The sequence below is a fragment of the Anomaloglossus baeobatrachus genome, chromosome 6 (genome assembly GCF_048569485.1).
Source record: "Anomaloglossus baeobatrachus isolate aAnoBae1 chromosome 6, aAnoBae1.hap1, whole genome shotgun sequence".
In the NCBI taxonomy this organism is placed as follows: Eukaryota; Metazoa; Chordata; class Amphibia; order Anura; family Aromobatidae; genus Anomaloglossus; species Anomaloglossus baeobatrachus.
The window spans coordinates 81,756,887-81,779,715 of record NC_134358.1 but is presented as its reverse complement, the minus strand read 5'-3'; the positions used below and the strand labels follow the sequence as shown (position 1 = coordinate 81,779,715).

General features: G+C 52.4%; 1 protein-coding gene across 1 annotated transcript in view; it reads right to left on the bottom strand.

Annotated features, from left to right (window-relative positions):
- The window catches only part of MATN2 (matrilin 2), a 203,550-nt gene that overhangs the window by 145,038 nt on the left and 35,683 nt on the right, over window positions 1-22,829 (bottom strand). The window contains 1 exon segment of the mRNA XM_075316235.1: window positions 12,479-12,595. Within this exon segment, the coding sequence (XP_075172350.1) occupies window positions 12,479-12,595 (117 nt within the window).

Genomic DNA, 22,829 nt, shown 5'->3' with positions numbered 1-22,829 from the left:
TTATTAACATGCCACAAGTTTGTGGTTGCCCTGCTAGTTCTCGGGCCTGTTCATAAGGAGTCCCTTATGCATAACTTTACAAACGGTCCCCACGGGGACAACGGTGCCGGCAACGACCGGTTCTAATCAAGGCTTCAATCAGGTGACAACAGTGCTTCGTAGCCAACGGGCCACCACAAACAAACTGTAGGATCCCAACGGAGACTTGCTGTAGGGTCCCGACGGGGACCGTCAGCCGGGTCCCAGGGGCCATTCACAACACTTGGCTCCGGCACAACTTCCTCCTCAGCTTTCCCACAGTCCACCACCGAACAGCACGAGCCCCCAACGCCACCCACACACAGGGGTGACACTGTCCCACAGGACTCCATTTTCAGCTGCCGATGATGCGGGTACCACTGCTCCTCCAACCGGACTCCTTAGCCTTGAGGGCCGTCTGGAACGTCAGCAGAGTCCCAATGGGGACCAACAGCAAGGTAACCGGGAACCACTATCATGCTTCAACTCTTCTTTCTTAATCAGCAATCCCGCGGCGCAGCTGCCTTTGCTGCCGCTCCCGGTGCGGAGCACTTTCTGCTTGCTCCGGTTCAGTCGGGGTGGGGGATGGGCCCAGCCGGAGTCCCCCCGTGCCGGCTACGACTGGTACCTTCGGTAATGAGGGACCCCGCTGTGACATGGCCTGCTCTGCCTCCTGGCAGCTGCATCCCCGCCGTGCATCCGGTGCATCTTTGCTGACGGGCTCAGCCTTCGGCTTCTTCCATGGAAGCGGATCAGGGTGGTCACGGGCTTCTGCTGCAGGTCGGTCCGCCGGGGCGGATTGGCAGGGTACCGCTACCAGTGGTGGTGGTAGCGGGCCTAGTGGCGGGGCAGCAGTAACCAACACGGGTAGCGGGGGAGGTAGCAGGGCGAGCGGGTATGGACCGGGTCCCTCGGCCGCGATGACCGACCCACTAGGGGTACTGGGGCGTGGGTCACTTACCCTCCCTTCCAAGACTCCCTCCACCTCGAGTCTCCGTATGGCTGCTACCACTTCCGCCATGTCGGCCTCCCACTCCTCAAGGAGGAGCTGCATGCGGACCTGCAGACGGCTGCTTAGCTGGACGGTCCGGACTTCCACCCACGATGCGGTGCCAAGCGCGGGGACCACGGTGTTGTCGGTCGGACTCAGCATCTTTAGCAGCGGTATCTTCCAGGAACCAGTAAATGGCCGCAGGGTCCTGGCGTCCCTGCTTCCATAGCCGCGGGCTACATGCGGCCAGACGCCATCATTCCCCCTTAGTCTCTTTCCGGCTCCTCCTCTATAGGGGTGGGGTTTTGGCCTTCGCGCCTCCACTACTCGAGGAGACGCTTGAGCGGGAATCTTTCGCGCCAAAGATGGCGGCTTCTCAATTTTTCCGGCCGGACACCTCCGGCAATAACAAGGCGCACCTCTACCCAATGGCAGAGCGGTAGGATCCTGTTCGTGACGCCAAGTTGTCGCGGACGGAGGAGGGGACGCTGCGCTCTCCCACTGCTCGGGTCCGGCTGCGGCTGCTGCTGTTGCTGCTCGGTGGTGGCTCGAGCGGTGGGCCGGATCCCGGGGACTCGAGCGGCGTTCCTCGCCCGTGAGTGAAAAGGGATGGGGATTGATTGTGGGGATTTGGTTATGTTGTCCGTGACGCCACCCACGGTTGTGGTGATATTGGTGACACCACCGCTGCTCTAGACGGGGATCCCGGGAGCGGTGACAGGGAGCAGCTTTGTTGTTAGTTCTCCCCTCCGTGGGTAGGGGGGTTGGTTGTCCCGGGGCCCGGCGATGGGGGTAGGGTTGGTTGGCAGGCGGGTTACAGGGCCTGGGCAGGTGCAGGGTCGCGGGGGCAGTGCTGTGCCGCACGGCACGGTGGTACTCACTTAGCCAATGATGAGGACACAGTTCTTGGTAAAACACACGGCTGGATGGATGGGTCCCACAGACGGCTGCGGTGTTGTTTCTCCTGGCAGGTTGATGGTGACTGCCTTTCCCTGCACCTATGTACGGTAGATGGTTCCAATGGGTTCCCACCGGTAACCCGCTCCCCAGCTTGGATATGGGCTGGAGGAGCCCCTTTTGCCCGCAAGCTCTGGCCCTAGGAAATGGTTGCCTTGGCGGTGGCGATGTCTCCCTCTCTTGGTTGGGCTGTTGCCTTATGTCGGGACTTGGCTGCTGGGAAACCCAGGAGGTTCCCTTTGCTAACGGATTTGGCAACTTCACGGCGACTCCTAGCCTTGCCGGGGTCCGTAAGCCCCTGCCAGATGGTGCTGACTTCTCTTTGTGTACCAGCCCGGTACCGCCGGGCCACCGCCCGTCCACGGTCCTTACAGTAAACTCCGATAGGCCACTCCTGCAGACGGTCACCACCGTCTGCCAGTCTTGCTGATCCGTCCGGGCCACACACCCGGACCAACTTCAGTCTGCTCTCTTACTACTGAATGACGACCGTAGAGGGTGTTGGTGTACTCACTGTTAGTAAAACACACAAGTCTCTGGTAAACTAAGGTGGTGGTGGCCGGTGCCGCGGCCGGTTGCGTTCGGGATCCCCCACCCGGCTGGTGGTCTCTATCCTTTCCTGCACTGTTGTGTAAGGTGGACTTTCCCAGTATAAAACTCAGGAGTCCGCTCCCGGCTGGATGTGGCCTAAAGAGCCGTGCCCACAGACGCTGGCCCGTGGGATCTATGGGCCCTGGCGGTGACCTCTTATCCCTAATTGGTGGGCTGTTGTCTTCTATTTGGAACTTTCGGTGGGACAAGACCTCTAGTCCTGGACTCAATCGGTTAATTAACCAGTTCCTCTTGTTTCTGGTTCCTGGCTTCAGGGTCCGAGTATCCCTCTTTGTGCTACGGTTTCCGGGTCGGTTCCCCGTGTCGGTACCGGCGGGCTCCAACCCTGTCCCGGTCCACCTCGGTTCCACCGAGCCGTCTTCCCGTCTCCTGCTGACGGAGACCACCGTCTGCCCCCTAGCCAAGGCACCAGGGCTCCTAACCCTGGCACCGTTCAACTTGGACTTGACTGTTGGAGCTACCCCTAGCTCCAGCCCACACTCCTCTCCAAACTGCACTCTAAGCAAATCTGTCCTACTTTCCCGCCCCAGGCTGTCTGGACCCCTGGGTGGGCGTGTCACAACCGCCTGGTCACGCCCACTGGTGTGTCTGTCTTTCCCTAAGGGGGGTGACTAGGGTTTTCTGGTTGGCTGTGTGTTTCCTAGTGAGGGAAGGTGTTATGCAGGGGCCTATTTGTGACTACCTGGTTTTGCCAGGGCGTCACAATAGTCTTACCCATAATAAGGTGTGCTAGATGAGGCTTGTGCATATCATTCAGTCACTTCATATAATCCCAGACAGACTCAATGTTAAGATCATCATGTATTGCATGATGGATAGGTATCTGTCTGTATTTCTCAGCATTGATGGTACTAAGAAATAGGCAACGTTGAGGACTATAGATGCTGTGGTCACCCTTAGTATAACAGATTACAGACACATGCTTAATTGCCTTACAAATTGGAATATATCCAAAAGTGCTGTAGCGTGGCGTGAGATGTGGGTTCTGGGCGAGGCAGTCGTCTGTTGTCCACTGGCATGCTACATGAAAGAAGGTGTCCTGGCTGGTTGTGTAGCCTTGGACAACAAAGGCGGTACGCCTTTGCAGGTTCCATGATGCTGTCAACCTTCTGCTGGCCAGGACCAGATGTTAACCAATTCAATGAGAGAGACCACCAGTTCTTTAAAAACGTTAATTTACTGCACTTGATGGCAACTATATACAGGAGATAGCGGGTACACAACTGCTCGTACGTTTCTTCTGTTACACAGAGCATTTCCAAACATAATCTCTTTATATTTCCAACCTCATTTGTTCCTGCCCCCAATAACTTCACTTGCTCTGTCGCGGGCGGGGAGGACGCCGTCGCTACTGCGCTCTCGCTAACGCTTGGGTCCGGCGCTGCTGCGGCTGCTGCCGCTGCTCGGTGGCTCGAGCGGTGGGCCGGATCCGGGGACTCAAGCGGCGCTCCTCGCCCGTGAGTGAAAGGGGTGGTTGGTTTGGGGAATTTAGTCCATGACGCCACCCACGGGTCGTGGTGAAGATGGGCACCACCGCTGCTGGTGACGGGGATCCCGGGAGCGGTGGTAGGGAGCAGCTGGGATGTTGTTTTCCCCCTCCGTGGGTAGGGGTTGGTGGTCCCAGGGCCCGATGATGTGACGGAGAGGCAGGGTCGGTGAGGTGCAGGGTTGCAGGGACAGCGCGGCGCGGTACCGGATGGCACGGGTGTACTCACTCAGCAAGAAAGGTACAAAGCCCTCGGTAAACCAAACGACTGAATGGACGGGTCCCGCAGCCGGCTGCAGTGTCTCTCCCCGGACAGGTGATGGTGGCTGTCTTTCCCTGCACCTTGATGTTTTCATTCTGACTACTGTGGATTCCCAACGGTAGTCCGCTCCCCGGTGTATGGGTACCGGAGGAGCCCGTTTGCCCGCAGGCGCTGGCCCTTGGGTCTCTAGCCTTAGGCGGTAGCTGTATACCCTCACGGTGTGGGCGGTTGCCTTCAATCGGGACTTTTGCTGTTGTGAAACCCCTTGGGTTCCAGTCACATTCGGATCTGACTTTTGTCGGCGGCTCCAAGCCTGGTCGGGGTCCGATGGGCCTGCCTGTGTGTGCTGGCTTCACTTCGCTCCCTGGTCAGTACCGGCGGGCCAACGCCCGACCCCGGTCCTACGGTTCTGCGTTGCTCCACCACTCCTGCAGACGGCCACCACCGTCTGCAAACCTTGCTGTCAGTGCCTGGGCCACAAACCCAGACACCCAAGTGTTTACTCCTCACTCTTCAAACTCCAACACTAAACTGCCACTTTTCCCGCCTCCAGGCCTGTGAACTCCTCAGTGGGTGGGGCCAACCGCTTGGCTCCGCCCCACCTGGTGTGGACATCAGACACTGGAGGGAGGCAACAAGGGTTTTTGTTTGGCTGGTGTCCCTGTCTAATGGGGGTGGGGGTGTTTGTGTGTTATCTGTGACGACCTGGCTAGGCCAGAGTGCCACATTCCCCCTTGGTGAAATGCAGACCGTCCGCGGGCTGCCCGTCCATCACCGGTTTTATTTTTCTTTTCAAAAGTGTAAAAATCTAAATAACATGTAAACATTTTCAATCATAAGCATTTCTTGTGAGGACACTTGAACGTTGCACATATAAAACAAAAACATTTTTAATAATAACAGACGGACGGGCGTCTTCCGCTCTCCCACCCAAGCAACCTAGCCCTAATGCTGCCCCTAAGAAGTGGGCAGCACCCCTTGACCCCAGTCCAGGTTCAGGCTGCCCGAGTGGGAACGGGTTTCTCGCACCCGGCTGTCATTTCAGGGGACCCCACGTCCTTCGGGGACCCCTGACCCCCGGAGGATGGCCACCGGTCCTGGTGGTGGCCAGGCCCCAGCCTGCTCTGCTGCGGGCCCTTCCTCCAATCTGCCTCTCCGGAGGCGGCTCCGACGGAAAATCACCCCTCAACTTATTTACAAGCCCACAAGTTCGTGGGTGGCCTGCCAGTTTTCGTCCATGTCCATGAGTAGTCTCTCATGCAGAAAGGGGTAAAAGCACACAGGGTCCCTCCGGGGACAACTTGCCGGCAACGGCCGGAATAATCACATGGACAATCAGGTGAAGGTTCACGGTTCATTAAAGTCATTCAATCACACTGCTGAGGGTCCCAATGGGGGACAACTGCTTGCAACGGCGAACCGCTGCCACTACTTAAGGTCATACTCCTCCAGGACCTCTTCCTGCTCCACATCTGGACGGTTTGGTGGAGAAGGGGGCTGGAGCCGCATCTGCTCACTGCGGCTCTTCCTCTGCTTTACATCCAGGGCGAACCAGCCCCTCTCTCCGCAGTGCCGGGTATAAGTCACTAGGTCGCCCGGCAGTAGATCACGACCTGGATGGCCCGTGGGGAGGTGTGAATTGACATCACGGCGGGCCACGAATACTTCAGCCTCCAGGCCCGGCTCATAGATGAAGCTAAACCCCCTCCGTTGGTCGAACTGCCGGACTTGACCCTCATACACCGGGCCCCGCACCCGAAAGGTGGCATGACGGAGTGCGTCCTTCTCCCTGATCACCCTCGCCATCACTTCGGCCCTCTGCTGCTCTCTGGCGGCAATCTCCCGGCCCAACGGGTTTGGTTCCCTGTCCCAGTATGGGGCGTTGGCAGACCCCTGCGCCCAGGTCAGGCCCCGCTGGACCGCACCCACACCGGCCACTACCGGTTCTCTTTCGTGGGGGTCCTGCGGTGACATGGCCTGGACTGCGGCTTTGCAGTTGCGGCCCGGCGCAGCCTCAGCCGAGGAGGGGGACTCAGGGTTAGCTGACCTCACCGGTTGAGCCTTCGGGCCAGCAGTGGCCAGTTCTTCCACAGCCGGGCGGACTGCCGGAGCCGGGACGGCTTCAGGTGCGGGCACTTCCGGGGCCGATGGCTCCTTGTCACGGACGGCTACTTCCCGAGGGGGCCTTCCACGGTAGCGAGAGGGACACAGGCCGTTCCCGAACAACGCCCCCAGGCCGGTCCTCTAGGGCAGACGGGTTGGATTCCGCTAGCGGTGTTGGGGGTAGCGGACCGAGCGGAGGGGCGACAGCAGCCGGTACGGATGGCGGGGGAAGCAGGAGGGTGAGCGGGCGCAGGCCGGGCCCCTCAGGCGCAGCGGCCGGTCCTTCTCGGACATAGGGACGTGGGCCACTTACCCGCTCCTCCAACTCTATCTCCACCTCGCATCTCCGCACGGCCGCCGCCACTTCCTCCATCTCAGCCACCCAGCGCTCCATCAGGAACCGGACCTGGGCTTGAAGGCGGCAGCACATCTGTGCGGTCTGGGCTTCCACCCACGCCGCTGTTCCTGGCGTGGGCTCGGGGACTTCTGCGGTGCCGGACGGACGGGACATCTTGCATGGCCGTGTTCCAGGAACCAATTGTTTGCAGAGTCCTGGCGTCCCCGCTTTTATAGTCTCGGCTACATCAGGCAGACACACTCTCGCGTCCCCTTGGTACTCTTCAGCACTTCCGTTTGTTGGGGGCGGGGCTTCGCTTTCGCGCCTTCCCTGCTCGGAGAAGATGCTCGAGCGGGAGATTTTCGCGCCAAGATGGCGGCGCTTCAAAATTTTCGGTCGGACACCGCCGGCGGAGATCACAAGGCGCACTTCTACTGGTAAGTAGAGGGGTTCAATCCTGTTCGGGACGCCAAGTTGTCGCGGGTGGGGAAGACGCCGTCGCTGCTGCGCTCTTGCTAACGCTCAGGTCCGGCACTGCTGCGGCTACTGCCGCTGCTCGGTGGCTCGAGCGGTGGGCCGGATCCAGGGACTCGAGCGGCGCTCCTCGCCCGTGAGTGAAAGGGGTGGTTGGTTTGGGAAATTTAGTCCGTGACGCCACCCACGGGTCGTGGTGAAGATAGGCACCACCGCTGCTGGTGACGGGGATCCCGGGAGCGATGGTAGGGAGCAGCTGGGATGTTGTTTTCCCCCTCCGTGGGTAGGGGTTGGTGGTCCCGGGGCCCGATGATGTTACGGGGAGGCAGGGTCGGTGAGGTGCAGGGTTGCAGGGACAGCGCGGTGCGGTGCCGGATGGCACGGGTGTACTCACTCAGCAAGAAAGGTAACCTTGCTGTCAGTGCCTGGGCCACAAACCCAGACACCCAAGTGTTTACTTGTCACTCTTCAAACTCCAATACTAAACTGTCACTTTTCCCGCCTCCAGGCCTGTGAACTCCTTGGTGGGTGGGGCCAACTGCTTGTCTCCGGCCCACCTGGTGTGGACATCAGACACTGGAGGGAGGCAACAAGGGTTTTTGTTTGGCTGGTGTCCCTGTCTAATGGGGGTGGGGGGTGTTTGTATGTTACCTGTGACGACCTGGCTAGGCCAGGGCGCCACAGCTCCACAACAACCCAGCTAAGAATAGCAGTGCAGTTCGTGAAAGTCACTTCTCTAGCCCCGGGTTCCGTGTGTTATCAGCCTCCTAGATGACTGTTTTTCCAATATGGCCGAACTTAGCGTTAAGCTCTCTGATGTTTAGGGAACTCCTGCCTGCAGCACTCACTTTGTCTCACGTTCTGTTCTGTCCTGGCCCATTATCTTAAGGCTATGTGCGCACGTTGCGTACTTCACTGCAGAAATTTCTGCAGCGATCTGAAGAGCACACGTGCGCTTCAAATCGCTGCCGAAAATGTCCGTAGTGAAAATAAAAAAAGCCGATTCCATGCGCTCTGCCTGCAGCTCCTGCCATAGACAGAGCAGGAGCTGCCGGCAAAGCGCACGGAAGAAGTGACATGTCACTTCTTAGAACGCGCGCTTCGGGCAGCAGCCGAAGCGCTGCGCTCTAAGACGCCACGTCCGCACGGCCCCTGCACAATCTCCATAGATTATGCAGGGGACGCAGGACGCATGCAGTTACGCTGCGCTACAAAGCGCAGCGTAACTGCATTTAATTACGCAACGTGCGCACATAGCCTCAGAGTTATAAACTCTAGGAGTACTGCTAAGCATCCTGTCCCAGGACCCATTTCCACTAAGTCACTTAGTCTTTTGGTCATATTGTGGAGAAACTTTTGTGTGGTAGGTGCTCAAGTAGGATCTAGTCCGTTATCAAACAAAAAAAACACTTGGCACTCAAATAGTTGAATAAAATTGTATTTTGTTGAGTAAGCTTCACCAGATACAGTACAGATGTTTTGGTCTAACATCAATGTTAGACTGAAACGTCTGTTCTGTGTCTAGTCAAGCTTACTCAACAAAACACAAGTTTATTCAACTATTATAGTGCCAACAATTTGCTCTTTAGTCTTTTGGTCAGTCCTCTGACCCATCTCCAACAGATCCCTCTGTAATTTGGTCACTTTTTGTCTCCGTATTCTGGGTCTCGCTATCCACAGTCTCGCACCCCTCTCTCTCTCTAGGGACACACACGTCATGCGGCTCTGCTCTAACCAGAGCTTACATTTGGAACACTGAGCCCTATCTGACATTCTGACAAGAAATGTTCACTGTGCCTGCGCTCAAGCCTCTTCTACTCTGGGATAGCCCTAAACATTAACTCAATCTCTTGCCCTACTGTCTGACATTATACAATTCAACATTACAAACACGTCAGAATTCACATTGCATATTAACAACGCTATTGATGTCTTCAAGGGGGAATGTGACAATATGTCCATCTCTTTTCACTTTTCCCTTTCTTTAAAGATGGTCATCCTCGACCATTTGGAAACCTTGATGACACCAATACATTATACCACACATAACATAAAAATCTAAACTTTGTGCCAGATGCTTTCCTCCAACAGGAATATGTAGACCCTTCCACTGTGAAACATATCACCATAACCTGTGTCATCGGCTGAGCAAACGCCTTTCCTCCAGGACTGATCAGCTGAACCCACTTCTCTTTCTACTTTTTGTCACAAACCAAACCTGCGATCCACTGTGCCCTTGTGATGGGAGGCTCACCTTTGGCGGGTCAAGGATTTCCTAGGGGCAACTTCAAGCAGCATTGGGACTTTTTTTGGGATCGGGATTTCCTTTAGGGTTGGTGGGGAACCCATCAGCAACTAAACCCGTAAAGCTTCCAACTGCTTGGCCATTCCACGACCCATAAACCAGGTCACGGTGTGAGGCCTACGACTCAGGATCTCTTTCAGGGGACCAGGTGACCTTCTCCACCAGGTCACATGATCTTACCTTTTCCCTCATGAGGACAATCAATCTCTGCCACCCTCTGGATCCTAGTCTTTCTCTGGACATCAAACCATGCCTATGGCCTTCACATACCATTGCACAGGTCTGCTTCCTCCTGTAAGTCCCGCAAACAAAATGGTGCTGACACCACTTGGTGTTTTGCTTCACAGCTCCGTCTTTTGCTGGGTGGGGTTCTTTATGGCTTAGTATCCCGTTTCTTCAACTCCTCTGCCCATTTTCATGCTGCCCTGACCGGGTCTTTCTCTTCCACCTCTCCCCACGGGGACAGGCGCATTGTGCTGCAATCTGGGCCTTCCAGGCAAAACACTCCCTCTGATAGGTGTAACGTCTTGAGGACTGGATGGATCTTTACACTTTTTTCCATCTTCTATGCCCATGATGGGCAGAAAACGCCTTCTCGTACTGCGCCTCAGACCAACTTCCATACTCAGCGCCATTTAAGACTGCGTAATGGTCACCATCTTTCATGTGACTCAAGCCTTCCCATCACTTTGGTCTTCCGGCGGTAAGGCTCGTTCCTGTTGACTACGCCAAGTGAAATGTGGCATACGGCATTAGACGTGGGTTAGGTAGTTGTCTGTTGCACTCCGGCACACTACATGAAAGCAGTGGTCCTGGTTGGGTGAGTGGACTTGAATTATGGAGGCGGTACGCCTTTGCAGGCTGCATGATGCTGTTGACTTCTGCTTTTCAGGACCAGATATTAACCAGTTCAATGAGAGAAACCACCAGTTCTTTAAAAATGTTATTTTGCTGTACGACCACTTGATGACAACTATATACAACTTCTTGTACGTTTCTTCTGTTACATAGAGCATCTCCACACATAGTCTCTTTAATACGTGATCCTCACTTGTTTCTGCCTCCATTAACTTCACTTGCTTTACCACCACCCAACCTAGTACAACAGTACAGTCTGTCAAATTTACTTTTACAACCCACGGTTCCGCGTCTTATCTGCCTCCTAGTGGACTGATGTGTATGGGATGTGTACCTCTATTTAGGGACTATCATGGGGCTCCTGCTGTACATAAGGGCTATGTGGGGCTCCTGCTGCATACAGGGACTATCTGAGGCTCCTGCTATATAAAAAGGCTATGTGGGGCTCCTGCTGTATAAAGGGCTTTGCGTGTGCTATACTTTATGAAGGGGCTATCTTTGCCTCATGTTCTATATATGAGCTATTTGGGGGCTCATGTTATACACTGGGCTATGAATGTGCTTATGCTGTATATAAGGGCTATGTTTGGCTTGTGCTGTATACAGGGGCTATGTTTGGCGCATGCTCTATACAGGGGCTATGTTTGCCTCATGCTGTATATAGGAACTATGTCTGGCTCATGCTGTATATAGGAACTATGTCTGGCTCATGCTGTATATAGGAGGCTATGTGAGTCTCATGATGTATATAGGAGCTATGTTTGGCTCATGCTGTATATATGAGGATGTATGGGGCTCATGCTGTATATAGAAGCTATGTGGGGCTCATCCTGTATATAGGGGCTATGTGGGAGCTCATACTGTGTATAGGGCTATGTAGGGCTTATGCTGTAAGAGCTATGTTAAATTAATTTCCCACCCCTGCTCTATTATGTATAGTGCTGTATACAAAGGAAAAAAAACTTGTACGGCACGCTATGCACTCCACTGTTTTTTTTCCTTTGGCATCTACAGATCTGCAAATGTGTGCTAATCGCGTGATCTATGACACGATGCCCTCACCTTCTAAACTGCCCGGGGCCCTGGCTACTCTCATTCCGCCCCTGTGTGCAGTGATTGCAAACACACTCCCAGCGCTCACACAGATCTCACAGCTGGGTGAGATCATTCAGCTTTAATGGCGTGTGTTGTTGTCAGACCTGTGTGAGCACATCGAGGCGTTCTCTGCGCTCACACAGCTCTGACAACGCGAGCAGTTGAAGCAGAACGATGAGCTGATGTTTTTCTGATACCATTTTGAGGTTGTTACGATGTTTTGATCGCCTCATTGCATTTTATTGAAATGTTGCGGTGGCCAAAAAAACGCAGTTCTGATGTTTTGATGGTTTACTCGTTATGAGGTTCAAATTAATTTAGTTTATATTTTGATAGATCTGACTTTTACGAAAGCACTGATACTAAATATGTTTTGGGTTTTTTTTAAATCACTTTATTTTTAATGGGGCAAAAAAGGCAGGTGATTTGAACTTTTATATATTTTTTTATTCTTCATGTTTTAACAAACATTTTTTTCACTTGACACTGTATTTGTTAGTCCTTTCTATGAGAGAGCAACATCCAAACTCCTCTGGCACCGGTTTATCTCCAGGAAAAACAAAAGTACTGGGGTTTTAAATGTAACAGTCCGGATCCTTCTCTCCCCCAACATCATCTGTATGGGAAACCATGCACATTACACTGTCGGTGATTCCTATTGATATTGGCAGGGTCAATTAACATTGCTGTAATGTGTATGGGACCTTACACTGAGAAATAACACATTTACATATACGGTATATAACACAGGATCCATAATTAATTACAGGTGACGGTCAAATGTCACCTCCTCCTCCTCTCAGCACAATGACCTCTGCACAGATCACAGAGCATGCACACACTCTCACGCAGAAGTCCATAGGTTGTTTTCTTGCTCATGAGGCTGCTTTACAGCAAATCTCTGGACTGTAATCAGCTCACAGTCACTGATAAATGTCTGACCGTAAATCGTGTGACAAAATAACAATGTAATTACTTACTTAATACATTAGCTTGTATTTCCGCTTCCGTTTGTCCCCTTGATTGCCGTTTTTGTACCGTCTCTGCAGCCAGGAAGAATAGCGGAAGCATGATGCACATACTTAGGAGGCCCATATCTGAAACAGACAAAATAAAAACATTTCTATACTATTTTCAGCAATGTGTCAGTTTTTACCATCAGTAATTTTCTTGTATGACAAAAAAAATGTAAAATTGCTAAATTTCTCCTATCCATCACAATATTAATTATGGACAGCAGACAGATTGTAGGTTGAAGCCATCCTCATGCTGTCAGTGATTTTCAAACACTTTTAATCTAAGGGTGGCTTTACATGCTGCGATATCCGGCTCGATATCGCTAGCATGCGACTCGCCCCCATCGTTTGTGCGAGACGGGCATATCGCTGCCCGTTGCGCACAAAATCCGGCACCCCCGTCACACATACTTACCTGCATAGCGACGTCGCTGTGACCGGTGTACCGCCTCCTTTCTAAGGCGGTCCGTTCGGCGTCACAGCGACGTCACTAAGCGGCCGCCCAATGAAAGTGGAGGGGCGGAGATGAGTGGGACGTAACATCCTGCCCACCTCCTTCCTTCCGCATTGTGGCCGGAGGCAGGTAAGGAGATGATCCTCGTTCTTGCGGCGTCACACGTAGCGATGTGTGCTGCCGCAGGGACGAGGATCAACTTCGCCCCAGCAACAGCAGCGATAACTGGCAACGGACCCCCATGTCAACCAAGAGCAATTTTAAACGTTTTTGCAACGATCCAAAATCGCTCCTAGGAGTCACACGCTACGACATCGCTAAAGCGACCGGATGTGCGTCACAAAATCCGTGACCCCAACGAGATCGCTGTAGCGAAATCGTAGCATGTAAAGCCCGCTTAAGGGTGACTTTACACGCTACGAGATCGCTACAGCGATCTCGTTGGGGTCACGGATTTTGTGATGCACATCCGGTCGCTTTAGCGATGTCGTAACGTGTGACTCCTAGGAGCGATTTTGGATCGTTGCAAAAACGTCCAAAATCGCTCCTCATTGACATGGGGGTCCTCTCCCAATTATCACTGCTGTCGCTTGGGCGAAGTTGATCCTCGTCCCTGCGGCAGCACACATCGCTACGTGACGCCGCAGGAACATGGAACCTCTCCTTACGTGCTACACGCCAGCAATGAGGAAGGAAGAAGGTGGGCGGGATGTTCGTCCCGCTCATCTCCGCCCCTCCGCTTTGATTGGGCGGCTGCTTAGTGACGTCGCTGTGACGCCGAGCGGACCACCCCCTTAGAAAGGAGGCGGTTCCCCGGTCACAGCGACGTCGCCGAGCAGGTAAGTACGTGTGTCGCTGCCGTAGCGATAATGTTCGCTACGGCAGCGATCTTCACATATCGGCATAACGATAGGGGCGGGTGCTATCACGCTCGCCATCGCTAGCATCGGATAGCGATGTCGCAGCGTGTAATGCCCGCTTAAGAAAAAGACTGATGGCACATCCTACCTTTCTAATGTGAATAGGTGAAAATGTGGCGCCCCTGACCTGGTCAGGCACCACTGAGTACTGCACCCATGCTGGGTCAGTACAAATAGGGAATTCCAAAAGGCTGACGGGGGAGAACATTACCACTGGGTCAGACTGAAAGACACCTGAAGAGAGAGAGCAGTAAGGGGACGTAAGTAAGTAAGTACGGGGACTCCTGGTAATGAATGCACACAGAGGGGACAGGCCCCTAGAGCAGAAATCTATTTACTGGAGCTGCTAAATCCTGCAGGTGGGGTGGACTAGAGGTCCCACACCAACCAACACAGAGCCCGCAGCATCAACATCAACGGGGGGGCCCATAAGAAGGATCAAGCCTGGAGCCATCTTATCCTTGGTCCACGCTGTCAGCAAACGGGTCAGAAAGGGGAGAATGGCAGCAGCGACTTCCCTGGGCGCATCCCGCAGTACTTTAAGTCAGGGGTGTACCGAAACAAGGTGCAGGAAGGCGAGTCAGCAGTCACCCCTAAATCAGCCTGAAGGATACCTGGTTCCTCCTGGTTCGTCATAGCATCGCCCAGGTTGACTCACGTTACCAACAGAAAAGTGAGTAAAAACCCTGAAAGACATTACTGCTTGTGTGTGAGTTCTTCTGCGACCTGTGGTACTACACACTTACACTGGGCCCTGGGGCCAGCCTCACTCTCGGGAGGCCATACCACCAAACTGCATTCACCATCACCCCCAGGTGCCCCCAAAACTGCAGTGGCGGTCATCTCCTGACCGCAATTACCGAGAGTGGCGTCACGATTCCCATAGAAGTTAACCTGACCTACCTGTGGCCAGAAGATTCCGAGCACGTGAAGTCCCTGGAGACCCTGAGGCGACCTGAAGGTGAGACGGGGGCTCCACAAAAACTGAACATGAAACATAGTAACAAAAAGGAGACACTTAAAATGGCCAGTTTTATGTGAGCCCAACAGCCAACGGCAAGACAACCTCTTTTTGCTGGGTCACTATCAAACTAATGTCTCTGTGGGTTAAAAAACCTAGAATTTATGGACGGAGAGGAACCTGAAAATAAAGAATTAAAATAGACTCAGGCTGAAGAACAGGAGTGCTCAATCAGAAGGCATGACCTTTGTGATGGTGGGATATGGGGGGAGGTTTATCTTGCTGTACAGATTCCTATTTTAAGCTTTATTTGTACTGCCTCTGTGCACATTGTATTGTTTGTAAGTAATCACCCCCTATAGTGCAAGGTTATAGCCTCTTGAGGCGCATCTGCCCGGGGTGTGGGGGGGAGGTGGGCCTAGAGACCTTTTTGCTTACCTGGGGCAGGCAGTCTGTTTGAGAACTTGAAGGAAGAAGGATTGATCCTTTGGGAGAAGCTGGGACTTCTCAGAGAGACGGGGACATTTATGCCACTACTGGACAATTTTACCCTCTGTTTTGTGGATTATTTTATGGACCATTTGATTTGCTTGAAATAAATGATCCATTGTACAGCCATTTCTCACTCTGTTGATTGTGTGATATGGGAGAAGGACCCTGTGACAACTGGTTTCAGCAGTGGGATCAACAGAGTGCAGTCTAATGGAGATCAACCCACAGAGTGAGTACAGAAACTGGACCGCATCCAGTCTAAAGGAGCCAAAGATCTGGGCCTGAGCTACTAGGGACTGAGTAAAGAAGCCTTAATTGATCTACTTGTGGGTGAGAGCCAGTCCACCTCCTCCCAGATGAGTGACGGACAAACACTGGGGACGGGGATCCCTGCCCCAAAAAGCCAGTGGGTGGTGTGGTTCGAAGAAGAGATGGCAGCTCTTGGCCCCGGTGTATCTCAGGAATTTAAGTAGCAGGCTGCTCGCCAAGCACAGAGGAGACAAGAAGCAATGGAGTCCGACAGAGAGAATAATGTGAGTTGGAGCATAAACCCAGCGATCCAGGAGCCTGTACGGATAACCCGGGCAGACTTCAAACCATTTGATGAGGCTTTCAGAGATGTGGAAGGGTTCTTCAAGGACTTTGAGAAGCAGTGTGTCATGATGGAGGTTCCCCCACTCTGGCTGGGTACGTTTGTTAGTGGGACTCCTGAATGGAAGCCTAGCGGAGGCTTATCGCACCACTGACTCACAGCAGAACCGGGATTACAACATTGTAAAGCGGACTATCCTGGATTACAATGCTATCACCCCAGACTCACATAGGGCACAGTTCCAAGACCTCCCATGCACTACGGGGGGATCGTTTAGGATGTATGCCCATAAGATGTCCCAGGCATGTCGGAGATGGCTGGAAGCAGAAGACGCCTTCACTGTGGAAGATGTTATGCAGGTATTTCTTATAGAACAATTTCTTTACAAGTGTCCTTCAGAAATACGGGAATGGGTCAGAGAGCGCACACCGTGCACCTTGGATAGAGCTGCTGCACTGGCTGATTAGGCCCTTACTATCCGACCGCAATGGAGGGGGTTTCTGGAAAATAAGACACAGCCTGTTCCTGCTCCCTGGCCCTCTCCAGTTATATCTGCCCCTCCAACCAGCCACAGGCTGATGACAACCACTGCTCACAATCCTGCGCCCCAACAGGTCCGACCACGCCTTGGGGGAATCACAGAGAGGAGATGTTATGGGTGCGGGTAACCTTGGCATCTGCAATCCAGTTGTCCCAAAAGGACTCGGAGGGAGCCCCGCGCACCTCCATCTTGTCCAGTACATTTTGTGCATTCCATCCCGCCTGAGGAAGAGTTACCACCACCTCCACCGGAGTGTACCCCTGACGCCTGCAACATAGATGCCCCTGTTGGAGTGTATGGCCTCCGGCCTTTGTCACCAGGTTCTCCCTACTGCCTTCTCCAGAATGCACATTAGAAGGAGTCCGACGCAGAGGAGATGTTATCGATGTGGGCAGCCTGGGCATTTGCAAAACACTTGTCCTGCTGGTCGATTGAGGAATGACCTTGCACCAAATCGACCTGTTCATTCTCTACACCCGAACACAATAGGGGAAGAGTTCTCACCCCTTCAAGTTGACTTGCCTAATGATTCAGACACTCATGGTCGGCCACTAGGGGTTTATGGGCTGCGAGCCACAGCCCCGAGTTCCTCTTACCATCAAAGCAAGCACTTACAGGAGGTTGCGCTGGATGGACAGAGAGTCATTGGATTTTGTGATTCTGGGGCATTTTTCACAATATCTGATCCCCGGGTGGTTCGGCCAGAGGCGATACATCATGGACCAGGGATTGTTATTGAATTGGCTGGAGGACAAAAAAGGAATATCGCAAAAGTTACTGTGAATCGGGACTGTGGCTTTGGAGTCAAGCAATGTGTGGTTGGGGTGATGAGCGGCCTGCCTGCAAATATTCTCCTAGGAAATGATGTGGAAAATCCACAATGCCGATTTGTGGGTGCAGGAAACACAGTTTGAGGGAAGGAGGACACAAAGGGAAGCTTGTCCTTCCAACCCTATCGCTGTACAAGGGACTACCTAAAGCTTCTCTATCCAATACAAGTGTGGAAGCCAACACCAGAACGCTGATGGACTGTTCGGCAAGAAAAACCATAGACTATTCACAGCTGAGCAACATGGACTTAAGTGAGGTGGCCAGAGGTCTGTGTAGACCTCACAACATACTCACTTATTAAGAAGGAGGGAGAGGTTATGATGTTAAGATATGGGGGAGGTGTATCTTGCTGTACAGATTCCTATTTTAAGCTTTACTTGTACTGCTTCTGTGTACATTGTATTGTTTGTAAGTAATCACCCCCTATAGTGCAAGGTTATAGCCTCTTGAGGCGCTTAGGTCCCTGGGTGTGGGAGGAGGTGGGCCTAGAGACCTTTTTGTTTACCTGGGGCAGGCAGTCTGTTTGAGAACTTGAAGGAAGAAGGATTGATCCTCTGGGAGAAACTGGGACTTCTCAGAGAGATGGGGACATTTATGCCACTACTGGACAATTTTACCCTCTGTTTTGTGGATTACTCTATGGACCAGTTGATTTGCTTGAAATAAATGCTCCTTGGATTGTACAGCCATCTCTCGCTCTGTTGATTGTGTGATATGGAAGAAGGACCACGTGACAACCCTGTAATCTAAGAAAAAGACTGATGGCACTTCCTACATTTCTAATGTGAACAGGCGCAGACTGAACATGAACGATAGTAATAAAAAGAAGACAGTTACACTCCATAGTGCTAAGATACGTAAAACAATGAATATGGGAATATAGACATGCATTACTGCTAGAAAACAACCACAAAAATGGCCAGTTTTTTGTGAGCCCTACAGCCAGCGGCAAGGTGACCTTTTAGACTTGTCCGGAAGTCATTTTGATTCGTGATCAAAATTGGACATGTCTCCATGATCTTTTACAGGCCACCCAGTCCCATAGACTACAATGAGTAGACTTCTATCTGTTAAAAAATATTGAGAGATCATGTATGTGAATCACGGATGTCTGAATGAGGTCCTATTTTCTCTTCAAGTTTTCTCAGGTGTTTTTATTCTGGGAAGCTTTAGTCCTATGCAATAATCTCATGTAAAATTGACCAATGGTGCCTGTTGTGAATATCATCAGAGACGGTCCTGTTCCCGGGAGTGTTTCTGGGCTCCCTCTGATGGCTAGTGCTGGTAGTGAGTCTGATTCTGCATCTGTCACTCAGACAGGTGTTGGAGATGATTGCTGTTTCAGAAAGCCTATGCAGTCCAGCCTGGGGGATATAGGAAGACAGTCTCTGTCTAACCTTTGCCGGTGATAATTGTTTCTGCTCCATGTGAAGATGTCCTGAATTTTGTCTCCTCCAGCCTTTAGGCTTTTGCCTTTCCCTTTCGTTTTTGTTTTGCCTTTTCATGCCTTTTTAGATTCTCCAGGAATGATTTCTACAGCGGTTTTTCGTTCCTTTGCATCGGTTTTGTTTCCATGTCATCCTGAGTCTGCAGCTATACCTGATATGTATTTTGTTCTTAGTCTGTGCTTGGTTAAAGGCTGAATTTGCACTGAAGGGCGTTTCTGCTTAATCTATGTCTTTTTCTAAATATGTGTTTGAGAATATTCCCTTTTTGTTTCTTGCAAGTGAATAAGTAGTGCTCTTCCTGCACTATTTTTGGAGGATAATTTATTCCCAGCAAGAAAGGGAGTTTTTACTCCCTGTTTGATCAGGAGTTTTGTATTTTTTGCATCTCATATGTTTCTGTAGTTAAGATCTTTTCTAATATATTTGAATTTTCTATTTAAATGTACTTGCACAAGAGTTCCTGATATAGTGGGAGGAAAGATCGTGTAATCTTTAAGGGAATTTTTCATTATCAGGTGTTGGTATTATTCAGGGTTTTAACTAGCTGCAACCAGCAATCTGTCCTATACTTTTGTATCTAGCTAGCATGGCCTCTCTTTGCTTAACTCTATATTTAGCATCGGTGTGTTGTTTTTTTCTTACATCACTGTCATTATATGTTGTGGGCATTGAGTTTTCTTTGGTGCTGCTCTCAGGCAAGTCAGGATTCCTCATTCCATCTTTGAGGTTAGTTAGTTCTCCAGCGGTGACAAGGAGTCTAGGTTTGTTAGGAACGCTCCACCGCTACTTCTAGTTCTGTTTGAGTAGTCAGTGGATTGCAGCCAGCTAAGTTTCCAACTACTCCTGTATTATCTTCAACCATTTTTTATGGGATTTTTGTAAGATCTTTTGTGGTCTCCTGACCATAACAGGTGCCCATAGATGACCATTTGGTAGAATCTTTCAACTGACAGCTATCTCTGCCCCGACTCCTCCATTTACATAAATGTATGTCTCAGCTGAGTGATATGTTCTCAATGCAAACCATACAACATGCTGCTGATGATTGAAAATAATGAAATCCAATATTCCTCATCTTATTTTTCCCTGACGTGCCATGGGGGAGACTAGAGTCACAATCACACATATCAGATGATCGCCTGGTAATTCCAATATCAGTAGGGTTTTTTTTTTTATCAAATATGTAAGGCGCCTCTTAACTTCCCACTGAATAATATGAACTCTGCAAAGCTTTCACGTGTGCGCCTGACAACAAATTTGTTGACTGTGTTCAGTGAAAACCATCAACATTTTAAAGTTGGTTATTTCTTGTTTTGGGCTAAGCACTTATCATCGAGTAGGTGCTAACTACCTGCCTGTCCTGCAGTGCAACGATGTCTGTCGGCAAACGTCGACAGAGCAGCTTCCTCTCTTCCACTTTGCTTTGTCAATGGAGCATCTCTGCCAATGTCATGCTGATTGACAGCCAGCACTTTGCTGCCTATCTGTGGGGAGAAGCAGACTGTCAATCAGCATGACATTAGCAGTAATGTCTCCTTGTCAGAACAGAGCAGAAGAGAAGAAGCTGCTCTGTCAATGTGAGGTGAAATGAAGAAGGAGAGTCACCGTTTTTTCCGGCAGAGATCATCTCTGGGCAAAGTCTCGGATAATCTCTTTAATAATGACCCAGGAATATAATACAGAGTCTTCGGATCACTCAAGCATACATAATGCTATGTATTTACAAAGTTACTAAATTTGTATGCAAATTTTGAGGAGCAGTCTGGAGTTATCAATGAAAGAGGCAGGGCGTGCAGGACACCCATCCAGGGTCATCCGCATGGAGAAGTATCTCTATAGGTCCAGAGCTGTGGCTGAGTGCAACTGATCGTGTCCGTGATCAGATCCGCACCGTACAGAAGACAGCTGTGTGTGTGGGCAAGCCAGGGGACACAGGTCACACACCACTACACCCCACACTCCAGGTAGGCACATCACAGCTAACCACTAATCCTTGTTGCCTTCCTCCAGAGGTTGATGATGCACACCAGGGGGTGGGCCAGGCGGTTGGCTCCGCCCACCAAGGAGCTCACAACTCTGGAGGCAGGAAGTAACCAGGCAGATAGAGTCCAGCTAGGGACATGAAAGAGTGAACAGCAAGATAGCCCAGGCAGGGCAAGTGTGAGGAGCTAAAGTGGAGGAGTTAAGAAAGTGAAAGTGAAGGAAGGAAAGTAGTAAAGGAGAAGAGTAAGCAAAGTGACAGAAGGAAAGAAAGCCTGACAGCCCAGCTTTGTGTAGGGCCAGAACAGCAAGGTCAGCGACGGCGGTGACTGTTTGGAGGGGGACCGTTTGGAAGTTCCTGGAAGGACCCCATTGGCTGTGTGCCCGGTGGTCTGGAGCAGTGTTCCGAAGGACAGTCAGCACCAGGGCAGGGGCCTCTCGGACCCCGGCAAGGCTAGGAGTCGCCAAATTTGCCAAATCCGTCAGTGACGGGGACGCAGATCCCCCAACAACCAAGTCCCGATTGACGGCAACAGCCCGACCATTACCGGGGAGACACCGCCACCGCCAAGGCACCAGTTTCCCCAGGGCCAGCGCCTGCGGGCAAAGTGTAGAGCTCCTCCGGCCCAGATTGCAGTCGGGGAGCGGGTAACCGGAGGGAATCCACCGCTACCATCAGACAACATAGGTGCAAGGAAGAGAAACGTCACCGTCACCTACCGGGAGTGCAGGTGCAGCCGTCTGTGGGACCGTCCTACCAGCCGTTGGTTTACCGTACAGACTGTGTCCGTGTGTCAGGCTGAGTGAGTACCATAGTGCCGCAAGGCACAGCGCTGCCCCCGCGTCCCTGCGCCCTCCAGGCCCTACACTTCACATCTCATCACCAACCCCTACCCACGGAGGGGCAACACCACACCTGGCTGCTCCGCATCACCATCCCCGGGACCCCCACACTGAGCAGCGGTGGTGCAATCACCACAACCGTGGGTGGCGTCACGAACTATAACAATCCCCACATCCAACAAACATCCCCTTTCACTCACGGGCGAGGAGTGTCGCTTGAGACACCCCGGGATCCGGCCCACCGCTCGAGCCACCAGTGAGCAGCTGCCGGACCCGAGCAGAAGGGGTGAGCGCGGTGTGCTGACACCCTCCTCCCCGCCCGCGACAACTTGGCGTCACGAACAGGATCTTACCGCTCTGCCGTTGGGTAGAGGTGCGCCTTGTTACCGCCGGAGGCATCCGGCAGAAAAATTTCAGAAGCCGCCATCTTTGGCGCGAAAAGTTCCCGCTCGAGCGTCTTCTCGAGCAGTAGAGGCGCGAAGGCCAAAACCCCGCCCCGAGAGAGGAGGGGCCGGAAAGAGCTAAGGGGGACGAATACAAGATGTCTGCGCCCGACGGAGCCGCTGGAGGAGCGGTGGTCGCAGCCACAGCGGCACCCGCGGATGGGAATGGGCCTGCCCAGGCCCCGGTCGTACCGGCGGGAGGTGCCGCGGCCCCCGCGCTTGCTCAGGTCATGCCGTTTTCCTTGCCCTATGCACCCGGAGCTGCCTGGCTACCGCAGTATGACGGGAAACCGGATGCCCTACAGGCCTTCCGGAAAATGCTTAACCCGTTGCTAGAGCTGTACCCCCTGACTGATAAGCAACATGCTGCGATAGTGCTGGGCCAGTTAACCGGTGCGGCGGAGCAGGAAGCGGAGACCTGGGCCGAGGGGGACCGGCTCTCTGTAGCCACCATCTTCGAGAAGCTACAGACTGCCTTCGAGACCCGGACTGAAGCTGAGCTGAGGATGCAGTTTTACCAGTGCCGGCAACGAGCTGGAGATAGCATTCGGGACTATGCTCTACGTCTGCAGACCGCCCTCCGCACGCTGAAGCGGGTGAACTCTATTAATGAGGCGGATAGCAACAAGATGTTAGTGGAGCATTTTGCGCAGGGGATGAGGTCCCCTGAGGATCGTAAACAACTCCGGCTGTGGGCCCTAGAACACCCTGATGTGGACTTTGCTGTGTTAAAGGAGCGGGCTATTAAAGCACTACAGCCCCCAGCTGCTGAAGTTCTGGAACCCGTCCCGTGGCCCGTCGAGACAGCTC